Source organism: Desmodus rotundus, chromosome 1, assembly GCF_022682495.2.
Source record: "Desmodus rotundus isolate HL8 chromosome 1, HLdesRot8A.1, whole genome shotgun sequence".
Taxonomy (NCBI): domain Eukaryota; kingdom Metazoa; phylum Chordata; class Mammalia; order Chiroptera; family Phyllostomidae; genus Desmodus; species Desmodus rotundus.
Genome location: NC_071387.1, coordinates 53,316,628 through 53,332,493, shown reverse-complemented (window position 1 = coordinate 53,332,493; position 15,866 = coordinate 53,316,628). Strand labels below are relative to the sequence as shown.

The window sequence follows — 15,866 nt, the reverse complement described above, 5'->3', positions numbered from 1 at the left end:
TAACCACGGGCAACATTAAATCCTAACAAAGTCTCTTTAAGAAAATAAAAAACAAACAGAATAAACCTTCCCCATATGGGCACACAGCTGAACAGTCACATCCGGTGCTGGTCTACATCCTTCTCCACAGCCCCATGGCTCTGCGTGGCTCCAGCCACACACAGGCCCCACCCCTTCTCGTTCCTTTTCTCCCAAGCCGTTCTGTAGATCCTCACCTGCCAGACACAAGCACAGGGCCACACAGCCAGGCAGAGTGCCACGGCCTGCTGAGGGCAGCGCTGCTCCCCGAACAGAGGACCCCCGCACAGTGTGACCGGCAGCTTTTCACACAACTGTGCCAGGCAGCTGGGACTATGCAACTCCCATGTGAAGGGCTTAGAGAACCGTATCTGTAGTAAACTTTCCCCCCCCCCAATACAAAGTGATTTATTTTAAAACAAACAGCAACTGACTTCTCGTGAAAGCCTCCAGGCCACCCACAAAAGCAGGTTTCAGGGAACCCTGGAACTCAGAGATAATTCCTCCTGTGCATCTTCCCAGAGCGGGCTGTTCCCGCCAGCACTGTCGGTCAGCAGGTGACAGCCTCTGGGCTCAAAGTTGTCTGCCCAGTGAATCCCGACTGCCCAGGACTGGCCAGGTTGCTGGGCCCTGCCCCTTAACATACAGCCCCTTGCACCAAGTCCCTCTTCTGACACCTGTTAGGGGGGTGGGAGAGAAAGCAATCACAGGGAGCTCTCTCCTCTGGCAGCTCCCAAATGACAACAGAGGGTCCCGATTCCTGCTCCACCGAGCCACTTGGATATTGGAGATACTACTTCTTGGGTCTTGGGGGGCGGGGGAGGCGGGGATAGGAGATCTGGGTGGGGCCCCTACAGTCATCGCACCTCAGCTTTTAAATGTAGTGTCAGTGCTTTTTCTGCCAGATCGTGGCTTTCCCAAAGCCCAGCTGGCCTCTGCCCTAAAACCTAAGTCATTAAACTCAGTTCTAAAGGCAGAAGGAAGACACACAAGCTGGTGGCACTGTTGGGAGATGTGGGTCCCAGGACAAGTTTGGTTCAAAACTCACTGACCTCTCTCTCATCTGAAAAGTAAAGACATCACTTGCTTTTACCATATGCCAAATACGTTGTGGGGTTCAAACAGCTCAATGAAGCTGACGGGGCTCTGCAGCAACTTAACACAATTAAGCCACAAACGTAAGGTGGCGTGGCATCCTGCCGGCTCAGGAGAGCAGTCAAACAACGGAACCCAAACGGCTGTAGGCCTGGCCAGCACATCAGTTTCCCCGCATGATTTCCTGGGCCTGCATGCTGCTGGGGCGAGCCAAGAACCCCCAGCCAGTCCGTGTTTAACAAGGACCCTGGGCTCTCACTCCCCGACACTTCACAAGCAGCAGAAAGGGGTCATTCATTAAAGGGACAAAAATCCCAAAGCGGCACGATTCATTTTAGACCTCCACTTAAAGACAGAAGGAGATCATTTTATGGCAGAATTTGAAATGAGGACTCTCCAAAAAAAATGTAGCACGGCTCCCTGCCTCAGGCAGGGAGGTGTCTGGAGTCCAAGAGCGTGGGTGGAATCCCAGCAAGTACATGAGAGCAGTGGGTCAGGGAAGCCTGGACTCTGGACGAGACTGTCTGGGTCTGAACTCCGCATGCTATGTGACCCTGGGCATGTGACTCGACTTCCCAGTGCCTCAGTCCCCTCACCTGCAAAGTGCAGTGTGCAATAGCACCTGCCTCTGTCACCCTCACTGAGTCATTATGAAAACTAAGTGAGTTCATATTTGGATACTCTTAAAACCACAGCTGGCCAACAGTAAATTCTATTAAGTTTGCTAAATAAACACCTACCTTACAGAATTCTTGGGAACAGTAAGTAAGATGTGTGTAGTTTGTTTAGCAATATGACTGCAGGAAGCTAGTCATACATTTAAAAATGAACAGATATGAATTTACAGATATCTGAGCAAACAATTTACAGCTGACTCTAGGCTGGGAATTACCCAAAGCGTTTACTGGGCCTCCTAGTGTTCAAAGTGACATAACAGGAGCCTAGATGTCCCAGATGGCGGCCGGGCAAAGGGGTGTCTGGGTGGAAATCGCAGTGGCCAGCACGGTCAGCACTGACTGAGCTCTGCCAGGCGTACCACACTGCTGGGAACACTTAGTGCCCGACCTTATTTAAGCTTCGCCCCATCTCCACAAGCCCATGCCTGCAGGGCCGTTCACCTTCTCCACAGACGAGACCAAGGCTCAGAGATGCTCATGACCACGGTCTCCCGGGGCTCCAGGCCTGAAATCAGACAGGCTGCACTTCAGCATCCATGTACCAACAAAAAGTAGAAAGCTCTGGTAACCGCAGTCTGCAACCATAAATAATTTGTGAAAGTGCTATTTTCTTGCTGTTGATTCCACTTTTAAGTATATTAAAACATAAACCCTCCCTAAACTGAAATATTAAACTTTTCCGTGGAAGATGGAACCATCGTCACTGATCGTAAACCACCTAAAACCCAACAAATTGAACAGAAATAGATTCTTCAGGTGATACCTCAAAAAATTAAAAATGGATCCACCTTTTGACCCAGCAATGCCACTTCTGGAAATATATGCAAAGGAACCCAAAACACTAATTTAGAAGAACATAAGCACCCCTATGTTCATTGCAGTGTTATTTATAGTTGCCAAGATATGCAGGCAGCCCAAGTGTCCATCTGTGGATGAGTAGATAAAACAACTATAGAATATTTACACAATGGAACACTACTCAGTCATAAAAAAGAAAATTTTACCCTTTGTGACAGCATGGATGGACCTGGAGAGTATTATGCTAAGTGAAGTTAGCCAGTCAGAGAAAGACAAATACCGTATGATTTCACTTGTATGAGAAATCTAATGAACAAACTGTACAAGGAAAATGGGGACACACTCATAGATGAAGAGCAGGATGCCAGCTGGTAGGGGGGGGCACTGAGCAAAAAGGAAAAAGGACTCATGGATATGGACAACGGTATGGCGATTGCTGGGAGGAGGGGGGGAAAGGGGACTAATGGTAATGGGAAAAAAAACAATAAAGATTCAATTAGCCCTGGTTGGTGTGGCTCAGTGGATTGACCAACGGCCTGCAAACAAAGGGTCACCAGTTCAATTCCCAGTCAGGGCACATGCCTGGGTTGCAGGCCAGGTTCCCAGTGGCGGGCACACAAGTGGCAACCACACACTGATGTTTCTCTCCCTCTCTTTCTCACTCCCTTCCCCTCTAAAAATAAGTAACTAAATCTTAAAAAAAAAAAAAGATTAAATTAATTTTATAAAAAGAGATTCTCCACATACCAGCACATTATTTTATTCTACTGAAAAAATCTCTCTGGCCTTTGTGAGGAATTTCATACATATAGACTTGCCTTCTCAAGTAACATAGCTGGATGAAAAAAAAGAGTAACACAGAAAGCCACCAACATAAGCAAGACAGAGGGAAGAGTAAAAGGAAGAACCAAGACCCTTACTTTTCAGAAAGGGTCTGAAAGCAATATTGCAAGAAAAAAACATCCTCCTTAATCTCCATGCTCTGTTAAAAAAGAAACATTTAAAAAGCTATTTAGACAAATCCGAATGTGAAAACTGCCAGAAGAAATATATTTCTTTAACCCAAGGAGCGTCTTGCTGCTAGTTTTCTTGAGAAATCTGAGATTTCAAAAAACAGATGTTTATGACTTTAACCACACGTAAAAATAAGTGGTAGTTCACTCTTCAAACACTTGAATCCAACCAGGATAAACTGACCCTCTCACCATGATTATACTGATGCGATTCCGGGCCTTTTTTTTACCCTGAACTGCACGCACAAATAATGATGTTAAGTTCATCTACTGGAGTCCTGAAGGACGTTTATTCTTCCTAACTTTTGTCCTTCATCACTTTGGGCTGCTGCAGCCTCCCGCAATGAAAAAGGGCAAAAACAGTCCCAAACAGGTACAGCTTTCAAATACAAAGTCCTTACAACCCCCACACCCCCACCTTGTGCTAGCTGTCCAAAGAGAAAGCAGGCTACCCATTCCCACCCTATGGCGGCCCCTGTTACATGAAACCCTGAGGCGGGAAATCCAGAGAAAGGTAGCCCCAGAGTCTCACATAATTTTGCGATTTGTCCCAGTCCTGTAAAGCTCCATTCAGAGTAGACCACTTTGTTTTCCTGGGGGATGCGGTAATTTTAGGCAAGGTTTCTGAAGACAAGATGCTACAATTAATGTTTGGCAAGAGGGTGTGTCGAGGAGAGCACAGGAAGTTAAAAAAAAAAAAAAATCCAGTCACATCTTGACTATCTCCACAGGGGCTGCAGTCCTGAAAAGTTATAAAGGCCCTACAGCCAAACTGAAAAAAAATCTCTAAGGGCAAAAAAAAAAAAGTGTCAAGGAAAAATAAAAACATGCATTCCATTTCTCACATAACGTTCTGCCAAACCCCATGCCCCACAACTACACATGTCTGGACACAGCCTCAACGCTGCGTGAGCCGCCAGCCCTGCTGCTGCCCCGAAGCAGAGGCTAGGAAGGCAGCAGCAAAGAGAGAGCTGAGAAGCTGACGGCAGCGTGGTGGTCACAGACTGTCGGCTGCTTCCAGCAAACTCTCTACAGGAAGCAAATCTCTGCACTAAGGGTGCTGTACTCCCAGCCCTCACCTCCTCTCCAAATGCCTTAACTGCGAAGTGTATTTTAGCAATGCTGATTCCTGATGCTGGCCTGCCTCTGAGGATTACTCAGTTTCAGGTTTCCTGTCCGATGAAACAAGTTGTCCTTTCCACAAGTTGTCAGCAGATAATGTGGTCCTCACCAGTTTCCTGCTTATCAGTCTTCTCCCATTGCTAACAGAATGTATTCTCTTCCATTTCCTTTTTCCAAGATCTTCACCACCAACACAAAATTTTAAAAAAACCCTCCAAAAGAATCTTTGTCGAGCTCCTGGTCTCCATGCCCCCAAGGGATGACCAATGGTGTGACGCCCCTCAGCAGCGCTTGCCCCTTTCTCAATGTGATGGCACCACCATTCTTCAGTTATCACAGTACTGTACCTTTCAGATATACAGCATCGGTACCATGATAACCGAAAAAGGGCAGTTCAGTCTCTTATCTACCTGAGCATCTCCTCCCACGCAAAGCCCACCCCCGCTGGACGGCCATATAATGATCTCTGGCTCATGTACATACAGCCAGATGTCAGTGCTCAAACAGGCTGCTACAGCAAACTCATTTGCTAATTCAAGTCTTCTGATAAGCTGCTCTTTTTGGAGAGTGCCTGCTTTAATACCTCAGTCATCAACTTCTGATAACATCCAACGGCCACAAACTCACCTTTGCAATTTCCCTACCAGTCCGATGGCATTACTATACATGTTGCCTCTTTCTTCATCTTTCCAGTCAGTTTACACCCTACCATCTTGGACAAAAAAGACAGCCCTATTTGCCACAGCTAGGGAAAAGGGGGATTAAAAAAAACTAATAAAACCCAAGCTAAAATGGAATCTGGAGTTTACCTCCAAAATGGGAAAAAATCTAAAGCATAGACAAAAGAACTGTCCAGCATACAACACGACTTCAACAACATGGGACTGCGAGATGGGAGTGATGAAACTGCAGGAGGAAGGAAGGCAAGAACCTTGTTAACCAGGTTAAGAGCGACAACCTCTAGCTTATTCAAGGATGAGAACGTGCAGGTGTTCACAGTGAGAAGCTGTGCACAGCACAAGACCTCTGTCTTTTCATGCAACTGGAAGATTACATTGGACAGCATAATGAGGCTGAAAGAAAACAACTCACGTGTAGGGAGAGAGCGGTCCTAGCAGGACTTTGGAAACGTCCTGCTGTCCAAGGGTCATAAACAACAGAGCCAGGCTTTGGTTGGTCGAGTCCACACATCCACCCTATAAATACAAACACTTTAAAGATTAATTGTTATACCAACCAGAAAATGGAAAACCAAGAAAACAGTCACAAATACGAAAGATATTGGAACCACAGAAGAGCAAATTGCAAACTTCAAGCAATTATAAAACAGAATAATGGTCTTTTAAGAGTCATCCTTATATCATTTAACTGTGGGGGTTAAACTAACAGTTAATTGAAACAATTGTATTAGCTGAGACTATCAGAATAAATACACAGACACTGAAGTTTACTGAGGTGCATCTAGAGAAAAGTAAAACTTTCCCTTCTAATTAAAGCAGCCGTGGGACATGCAAACAAAACAGCAAAATCAGCTTCCAGGCAATGAGCAGGTGACTAACAAGGGTGAAGTGAATGCGCTTCTATTTACTTACTGCTGTAGAACACCGCAGTCAACGTGACAGGAAAGGGCCTTTACCTGTAAGACTTAGTCACATTCGAAAACTGCCTGCCATGTTCCTTACATTAGTCTCCCCTCTCCACCCTTCCCGTGTGCCTTACAGCTGAAGAACTATTAAGATCAGATCCATCCATCCTTATTACTTATGCACTATTTTCCCCACTCTTCATTCCTTTCCTTTCAAACCAATAAGCAGAACAGAGTTCTCACGAACTTTCTCCAGAGAAACAACGTTTTGGTTGCCTTTCTTTCACTTTTTAATTTCTCGACCATTTTAGCGATTCTGCTTCTACTAGATGCGTGCATTGCTACTGTTTATATACATGCCTTAAAAATGTCTTCCTGTCTGATCATTCTTTCTGGGATAAATTTATTTAAAACAATTCAAACTTACATTGTACACAGTGAAAGCAGGATGACCTTGAATTTCTACATATTTTGTACATGTCACAAAAAGAACCCAGTTTCTGATGATGGCACATCACTGCCCAAGCCTAGAGTCCCAGACTTGAAACAGAACAGATGGCCACTCACTGCTGGACACACCTCTCTCCTTTTTAAATGCATGTAGTGTAGGGAATAAATCGTTTCTCAGGCACAGACACTCACTCTTTGCTGTCAGACTTCATTTATAACAATGGAGTAGGAAAATGAAGGTGCTTTATCCTACTGCTAGAAAATCTATTGTTCTTCCTACACTACCTTAAAGGGTATTTACCCCACTAAGCAAATCTTAGGACAAAAGCAGGTAGAGCATATGTATTTCCATCCAAAAAAGAAACCCTGACCGATAGAGAATATGAGGACCAACAAAACTGTTTTATAAAACTTACTGCTTTTCACACTGGGTTGGCCAAAAAGTTCATTTGGTTTTTGTACGATGGCTCTAGTAGTGCTTAGTTGTCTTTAACTTCATTTGGAACAATTTTGTTAGATTGTATTGTGACAGCTGTCATAGTGTGCGTTTTAAAAAAACGTATGAAAATTGGTGAATTTTTGTGTAGCCATTTTAATATTGAACATGGAAGAAAATATGCAACATTTTTGGCATTTTGTGCTCTATTATTTCAATAAAGGTAAAAACACAACTGAAACACAAGAAAAGATTTGTGCAGTGTATGGAGAAGGTACTGTGACTAGTCGAATGTGTCAGAAGTAGTTTGAAAAGTTTTGTGCTGGAGATTTCTCGCTGGATGACACTCCATGGTTGGGTAGACCAGCTGAAGTTGATAGCAATCAAATCAAGACATTAATTGAGAACAATCAACATCATACCACATGGAGATAGCCGACATACTCAAAATATCCAAAGCAATAAAGTTATTGGTGAAAATGAAAAATGAATCTTATTTTACAGAAAAAACTAAATGTACTCTTGGGCCAACCCAGTAAGACTGTCTAAAATTAACCTGTCCTCTTTGGTTTCTGCTTCCTATCACTATGCTGCTATTCCACCATTCTCAACCAACTTTTATTGATTTTTATTATGTATTAGACCAATATTTTAGCGCAATAAATATGTTGGAGGTCTGTGTACAGGATACCATGAAGGGCGTGGTGGGGTCACCCCTCAGCAGAGGATACAACCCTTGTGGGCTGTATCTCACTGGCTTCAATCTCACTGAAAGATGATATGAGCAGGAACCAGAAACAATTCAAGGTAAAGCTAAAGCTCTGCAGCCACCGAGGGCCGTGGACACCTGGACAGCCAAGGTGAGCGGGGAGGGGCTGTCACTCACCGCACCAGGGGAAGGTGTTGGGAGGTGGGGACTTGAGCCAACCCTGGAGGGAAGAGGTTTAGAGAGGAAGGAAAAGCAGGGGGGTGAGAGAAACAGGATCTAGGGCCAGGAAGGAACCACCAGGAGGCCAGCCTGAAAGGGCTGCATGCTACCTGCAAAGGAGAAGTATGCAAGTGGGGAGAAGGTGCAGTAGGCAGACTGAGGGCTTTCCTGAGTCTAGCAAGGGTTCTGATTTGTTTCCGGAAAGTGAGAAGCTACTGAAGGTCTTTTGAGCACAGGAGTGAAAAGGTCAAGTAAGTGTTTTAGGAGATTCAGACTGAAGGGGATGTTGGAGCAGATCTAGAATGGACTTCCCCCCACAAGTGGGGAGAGCCGACCCACATAATGGTGGGAGATGGAAGCAGCAATGATAGATAGGAAGGGCAGCTCCAGAGAGCCTGGACCAGAATCAAGAGGACTTGGTAACTGATGAGACACAAAGAGAACAAACAGGAGGATTAGATCAGAGGATTAAAACTATCAAAATAAACAGCACCTTCGTATTATTACTTATTGAAACCATGTCACAACACAAACCTATAAATTACTCATAAAAACATGAAGCACTTTCATCCTTTTAACCACCAAAGATCGTAGACACACAAAAAGGAAGTTTTCTTAATGATTTAAAAAAGGAAACTTAGTGCAGGCATAATGAAATGGTTTTTAGGTAGAAGTTAACTAAAGAGAAAAAATAAAATAAAATAACCTAATCCAGAGTGCATGCTTTTTCTCTTTGTGAACGTGTAGACTGTTCCCACCCTGAGGCCTACAATGTGCTATTTACGGGATAAAATCCCAAGCTCCAGCAGGGCTACCCTGTAATGTGGTGCTTCCGGTTCCCCCAGCTCTCCTGGAAAGAGAAGCAAGGGTCCTCAGGGATAGAAAGGAGCCTCCAGCTGCCACAGAAGGGAAACCTGAACACGTCACCAGGGGCTTAGAGACACAGGCATCATGCGCTCTGTCTTCACAGACGTCTAATGACAAACTTCCTAGGTGACACGATAACCTCTTGACCATTTATTTACTCCCAATTTCTAGTTACTACCCATCTTTCAAAAAAAAAAAATCACTAAATTAAGCATCAAACGTTGAGATGATTTAGCATCAAGAAAGCTAACCCCAGACCTTGGCTACACAAAAATTGTAAGAAGATTGTTCCCCTTCGGGAGGATTTCATTTGATAGGATATTTCTTTCTGCCACTATTTGCTAGCTGAAGGGTGAGTAATGGAGTCATACTACTGAAGACACAACCACAGGTCCTTTGTCTTCCATTTTAATTAGAGGAGCATTAAAAAAACATCTTTAAGATCTGGACATTTTAATGAACTCTGAAACAGTTCACTCTTACTTCCTCCACCGTGCAACCGAGGAGAGATACTACTGAGAGTGGTGATGGATCAGGGACAACACAGTGGCTACATACAAGCTGTTTTTCTTCTCGAGGCCTGCGCAGGGATCAGTACCCGAGAGCCAAACCAGGCCTCACTCCACTGCAGTGATGAATGAACCACAGTGACAAGAAGAACTAAAAAATAAAACAAAATCACCACTGTACCCCTGCCTTACTGGTTTTATTTCAGAGATCAAATATGATTTTTGCTACTTTAAATGGGGCAAAACTTCCTTGGAGACCTCAGGAAAAAACCACAGAGATGTTTCATAACTAAGAATAAATACACAGAAATAGAGATGAAAGGCTCTTCCGCTGAATAAAAAAACAATTTACAAACATTGTACACCACACAGAAGCAAATCACACAGAATACAGTTCTTGCTAGTGCTCAGCTCCAGAATGCGGGCCTCACATACACAGCGGAGAAATGACCACCCCTGGGAGCCCACCCTGGACTCCGCGTGTCAAGGAAAAGGCTTCACCTTCCCGACGTGGATCCAGGGTAAAAGACAGCACAACCAGAACCTTGAAAACAGACTTGTGTCTTTCTTCCAACCAAGCCTATAGGATCTTAGAGAATGTGTTTTCAGGCAGCTTTATCTTATTTCTCCTGCCATCATCTTTCCTTCCCTCCCAATTTTTCCCTTACTTTATGTCACCTCGACTAATTTTGGGAAACAGAGTAGAAGTATATGTACGAGGGGGAACCTCAAAAAATGAAAAAATTTACTTATTAAAAAATTGTGTATTCTTACATGTTTAAACTTCAATCACCTTCAAAGTGCTCTCCATTTGCTGCAATACACCTGAGACATTTTTCCACTGCTCAAAACAGTTTTTGAATTTGTCGATTTTGATGCCTTTTAAGTACTTCAGCCACTTTTTGTTTCACCTCTTTCACAGCAGCAAAACGTTTCCCTTTGAGGACTTTTTTCATCCAGAGAAACAAAATAAAGTCCCGTGGGGCAAGATCGGGTGAACAGGGAACGGTGGGGCCCGAGGTCATGCTGTTTTGGGTCAGAAACTGCTCAACATTCAGTGCAGTGTAGACAGGTGTGCTCAGAGATCACCCATCATGAAATGGGCAAAAGCGTCAAAAGACTCTTCAAAATAAAATTCACTGAAGCCAAACACAACCTCTCACAACAACGCCAGCTGGCACACTGATATAGATGGGTTCCTAGAACACTCACCTAGTGGGGAAAGCCTGTACTACAATGGGGCAGCTCCCAGAAGGGGGGGTCCCCTCTCATATGCCTATGTGCATGTTGCTCGTATCAATCAACAGAGAAAAAACTGTGGCAACTTAGAGGACAGGTTGGTCCAGGTTGGTCTGAGCTATGTCCCATCCACAGAAGCAAATGGCAATCAATGAAGTCTTACCTTCAGCTTCATGTCCCTTCTCTGTCCTGTGTTCTCATCTTTCCAAAGCCCCTGCCATGCTCTGACACAGGTTTGCCTTCCCTAAACATTCTTCTATGTTCTAAAACAGCAGTCCCCAATCATTTTTGGCACTAGGGACCAGTTTCATGGAAGACAGTTTTTCCACAGACTGGGAAGAGGTGGAGGACAGGTGGTGAAGCTCAGGTGGTAATATAAGTGAAGCTTCACTCGCTTACCTGCCCGCCACTCACCACCTGCTGTGCGGCCCAGTTCCTAACAGGCAGGGACTGGTACTGGTCCGCGGCCGGGGGGTTGGGGACCCCTGCTCTAGAACACACTGCAAATTCTACCCTGTTGACACTACTTTCTATCTGAATCAACTATCACATACAAATCCAGATTTCCCACTTCTCTTGAAATACCTGAAAACAAGGAGCCCCCACCCTTACATGGCAAAGACTCAGGGAGCTGAGATGATGCCTGCTTTGCTCCTGCCCATGCATTCTCTTCAAGTGGCCAGTCCCCGCCTAACCGCCTTCATTTTTTTTTTTTTTTTTTACCTTCTCCTTCCTGTACATCACTGTTCCAGATCTTTCCTCTCCCGCTGTTAAAACTTACCTGTCCTGTAAACCAGGAGAGGCTGGATCTCTGCTCACTGACTAGTTTAGCTCACCTATTAAGCTAGTCATGTTAAACTGTTTAATGAGTAAGAAGAGGTTAACTCCTCAGCTTAAGCCCTTGGAAGGGAACAAAGTTGCTTAGGATTAAAAATGACAGGCAGTGAGCTGCTTCCTGAGGGCTCCTCTCCCCAACTGGCAGAGGCTGAAGACATACCCTATAGATTTCTTCAAGCAGCAGCTTGGCACAGTTCCTGCCCAGGTCCTCGGGAAGCACCGCTGCTCCCTGGCCCTGGGGGTTGGAGGCCAGTTCAGCACTGAGGAAGGTGCCATTGGTGGTCTCAGCAACCAGCGACAGCCCAAAGCCTGGAGACCTGGGGATTCAAAGGCACAGAAACTGAGTAGCGTTAATGACATGGGGTTCACATTCACCAGCAAAAGGAAAGAAAAAAGCAAACATCTTTCTGATGGCATTCTGGTTGGTTACATCAAGCCTTACCTGAGTTCCTACCAGCTTACACTGGAAATATACATGACATCGTGAAAGCACACACAACAGAACCGAGGAGAACGCAAGGTTGCACTGCTTTTCCTGTCAGCCCTCCTGTCCCCCCGCCCCCCACACTGTAAAAGATCCTACTGTGAGAGTTTATAACGACATTCTCAAGGGCTACCAGAACACGAGCACTAGTCTGCGCCACTTTCTGAGCCAGGGGCTTTGACACTACCCTTCCCCACAGTAGATATTAGTGCCCATTTTACAAACGAGGAAATGGAGAAATTAAGCAACCTGTACCAAGTCCACAGCTAGAAAGTGACTGAGATGTGTTTCAAATGCAGGTTTTCCACCCCAAAGCCTACGCAAGTTCATCACCACAGCCCGCCCTCACACCAACCCCGAAGGTGTAAGGGGCTGCAGACCACCTGATTACAGCTCCTCTTGGAACACACCCAGCTTTCCTCCCCAAAGTGAAAAATACCACGCCAAGTCAGAAAGAACCTAAATAAGTCACACCTTTGTTTTTGTGCAGTGTTTTTGTCCAAGGGACATCTCTAACTCAGAATTCAATTAATATAATCAACAAGCTAGTACCTTGGTTCTTCTCTCCTATAGTGTTTCTACCACCCAACAGCCGGAGCCTGTAACACCCTCTGATCCAGGACCACAGCTGACTCATTCACTCACGAATCCAACAAACATCCGGGGGGAAGCTTCCATGGGCCAGGAACTGGGGGCACTGTGGTGAACACAAGAGTCCCTGCCCTCACAGACTTCAATGACAACCAGTTTGACAAAGAACAAAATCAGTCCATAACAATAAAAAACAAGCACCTCTCCACAATACTGCCAGGTCTGACACCTCAAATCTACTTTGTTCAGTGCCTTTTTTTTTTAAGAGAGAGGAGAAGGGAGGGAGGAAGAAAGGAAGCACCCCAACTGGGGACCGTACCTGCAACCTAGGAATGTGCCCTGAGCAGGAATCAAACCCATGACCTTTTGGTTTGCAGAATGATGCTCCAACCACCTGAGCCACTCCAGCCAGAGCGCCCAGTGCCCTTTAAGTAAACATGTCATCGAGAAAAAAGTAGCAGCTACAGTCCACACACAACACAATACAGACCAGCCTCTTCTGATACAGTTCCACATACATATCCATGAAGAGTTTTCTATGTGCTCACCACAAAACTAGCCAAGTTTTACTATGTGTAAAATTAATGATGTTTCAAATGCACTATATGAGCTCACTACAGAGAGGAACTATAACAGCCAGTCATTAATTTCTTCTTAAAAAATATTCGATGATCTATGCAACCCAGGGTTAATAACACCTGTCAAGGAAAGGGAGTGTAGTGAGTGACCGATGTAATCCAAGGTTCCAGGGCACTCTGTGTAATGCTTAACAATCTGACATCGTGCCCCCATCCATCATCACGTGACACTTTAGCACAACCTCAAGTTGTCTCTGAATTGCTTGACCAGGAGGAGGGAGGTCAAGATGCCCTGCTCTGCAGCAGAGGCAGCAGCATGCAAAATTAAGGCATAGAAACTGGAGGGGAGGGAGGACCAGAAGAGAAGCTACCATCACTGCTTTAACCCACATTCCCAAATTCCCAAGAACTCCTACATTTTCCCATCCATGTAAATTTTTTGAGGTATGTGTACTTATTATTACGATAAACTTTATAGTTGATCAAGATTGTCCCATTTAACATTATATTTGTTTTACATAAAACAAGATAACATATTAAGCTTTATATATACAATTCCAATCTGCGCCCCCATGTCTCCCCGCCCCTAATTTGGGGTGAGTGTTATCAGTCCTATTCCAAGTTACGCCGACAAAGCAGCTGGTCACCAGGTGACCTCGGTGAAGATGCACACGAGTACAGTTTGTAAGTGACAGCCTCCCAAACTTCCCGACTGGTAAAGGACTAGTTCTGTCTTTTTTACGTCACGGCTATGAGAGTCAAAACGGCACCACACTGGACTGACGCAGGCCACCGGCAACCGCTGGCCCTGAGGTTCTGGGCCGTGCCCGTAACACACCCTCTCACGCCTGGGTTCATAAGCCTTACTGACACCGGTACTTCACCGACTCAGAAGAGATTAATAACCACCCATGACTTTATAATAACTTCATAACAGAGAAGAAAGATCATCGTGTCATCTGTAACTTAAGATTTAGAAAATTAAACCACCTTATCATGCACTGGTTTTAATTTTTTAAGGGGAGCTTGGAGTTGATGACCCACAAGTCTACATACAGCTACAGCTTGATCCACCTGAGCTTCCTACAGCGCAACCACAAACAGGGGTCAGCTAAGCAGTCACTAGGAAAAGCTACGCTATAGCTGGTGGCAGTACGGCCCTCAGGCCTGCTCTGCTTCATCCCTGGCCACCCTTCCGTGGAGAGGCCAGACAGAAAAGGCTCTATGGAGATCAGGCCATTCATACAGCTGCTGCAGCTTTTGATCCTCCCCCACCCTCTGTAATCCCCACTCCCCTGAGAACTGTTGACACACAACTCCAGACCTGTGGCCGAGAAGAGAAAAGAAGGGAAGAACAGCCTTAGCAGCTACCATTTCTGTAGCACCTATTATGTGCCAGGCACTGCCGTAGTGGCTGGCATATGCGACCCTTCACCTTCATACTCACCTAGAAGTGCAAGCATTATCACTCCCATGGCATGAACAAGGACAGCACTGGTGACATTTGAGCAATACCCAAAGGTCTGGGGCCATCACCGACCTTTCTGACCCCCCCAAAGAAAGGGCCAGCTTTGCACACAAACCCTTTCCCAATTCTAACCTCTGGCACCAGCAACTCTGTCACTCTGGACTGCAAGTCACTTCAGTGTTTCTGAAATCACCTTGATCTTTCCCTGAGAGGCAGGAAGGCCAGAGATCCCATTACACCCTCACTCCTCCTTTCGGCTCTCTTTCCTTCTTTTCCTGAAGTTAAAAGAAATCTCAAACACCTATGAAAAAGATTAGCTGTAGCACAACTTAGGAAAAAATTGATTTCTCAACACACCACTGTCGATCTTAGACTCTGATATTCTTATTTTTAGGAGACGTTTAGATTCAAAGTACAATACTGTTACTCACACTAAAATGTTTCAGCAAAAACAAACACACACACAGGTAAAGAGAATTTGGCAAAATATTCACTGTTAACTATAGGTAGCAGGGATATACAGGTGTTCACTATACTATCCTTTCAATTTTTCTTTATTTTACTTTTCAACTAGTTATATTCGATATTACTTTGTATTAGTTTCAGGTCAATTTTTCTTTAGTAAAAAGAAATTTTTTTAAGAGAGGAAGGGAGAGAAACATCGATTGATTGCCTCCTGTACGTGCCCGGGATGGGGATCAAACCTGCAACTTTTCGGTTATGAGACAACGGTTCACCCAACTGAGCCACACCAGCCAGGGCAAAAAACTGGTTTTAACTGCTTCCCTAACCTACTGGTTTCTAAATATACAACGAAAGCCTAAAACAGACATTTTCATTACACAGATCATCATTACCTTTTTATTTTCCAAACTGAGGTCTTCCACAAAGGCTTTAACTAAATCAAACTCGACTGGCAATAACAACTTTCTTTGGCTCTAGGCGTGGGGCGTTCCCTTGGTGGGAAGAGAATCTGAATGGCACTTAGGCCAACAAAGGATCCCCACCTCCTCCCAAACTGGGTTATTTACACAGGGTGTTATTTACACAGGGTAGAAGAACTTATTTTAACTTTTTGTGGGGACAGAGAGCAGATGGGATTTAGAGCTCAAAGCACTGTTTATAAATAGCTGGGTTTTCATCCCCAGGCTAGGGACTGGACCCTTCATCT

At 44.8% G+C, this 15,866-nt stretch overlaps 1 protein-coding gene across 4 annotated transcripts in view; it reads right to left on the bottom strand.

Annotated features, from left to right (window-relative positions):
• Positions 1–15,866, bottom strand: part of RCL1 (RNA terminal phosphate cyclase like 1) — a 64,758-nt gene that overhangs the window by 4,615 nt on the left and 44,277 nt on the right. For all 4 annotated transcript variants that reach the window (XM_053924324.2, XM_024554969.4, XM_045190965.3 and 1 more), the window contains 2 exons: positions 11,735–11,891; positions 5,816–5,919 (listed from right to left, as the gene is read on the bottom strand). In XM_053924324.2, coding sequence (XP_053780299.1) covers positions 5,816–5,919; positions 11,735–11,891 — 261 coding nt within the window. The remainder of the gene's footprint in view (positions 1–5,815; positions 5,920–11,734; positions 11,892–15,866) is intronic.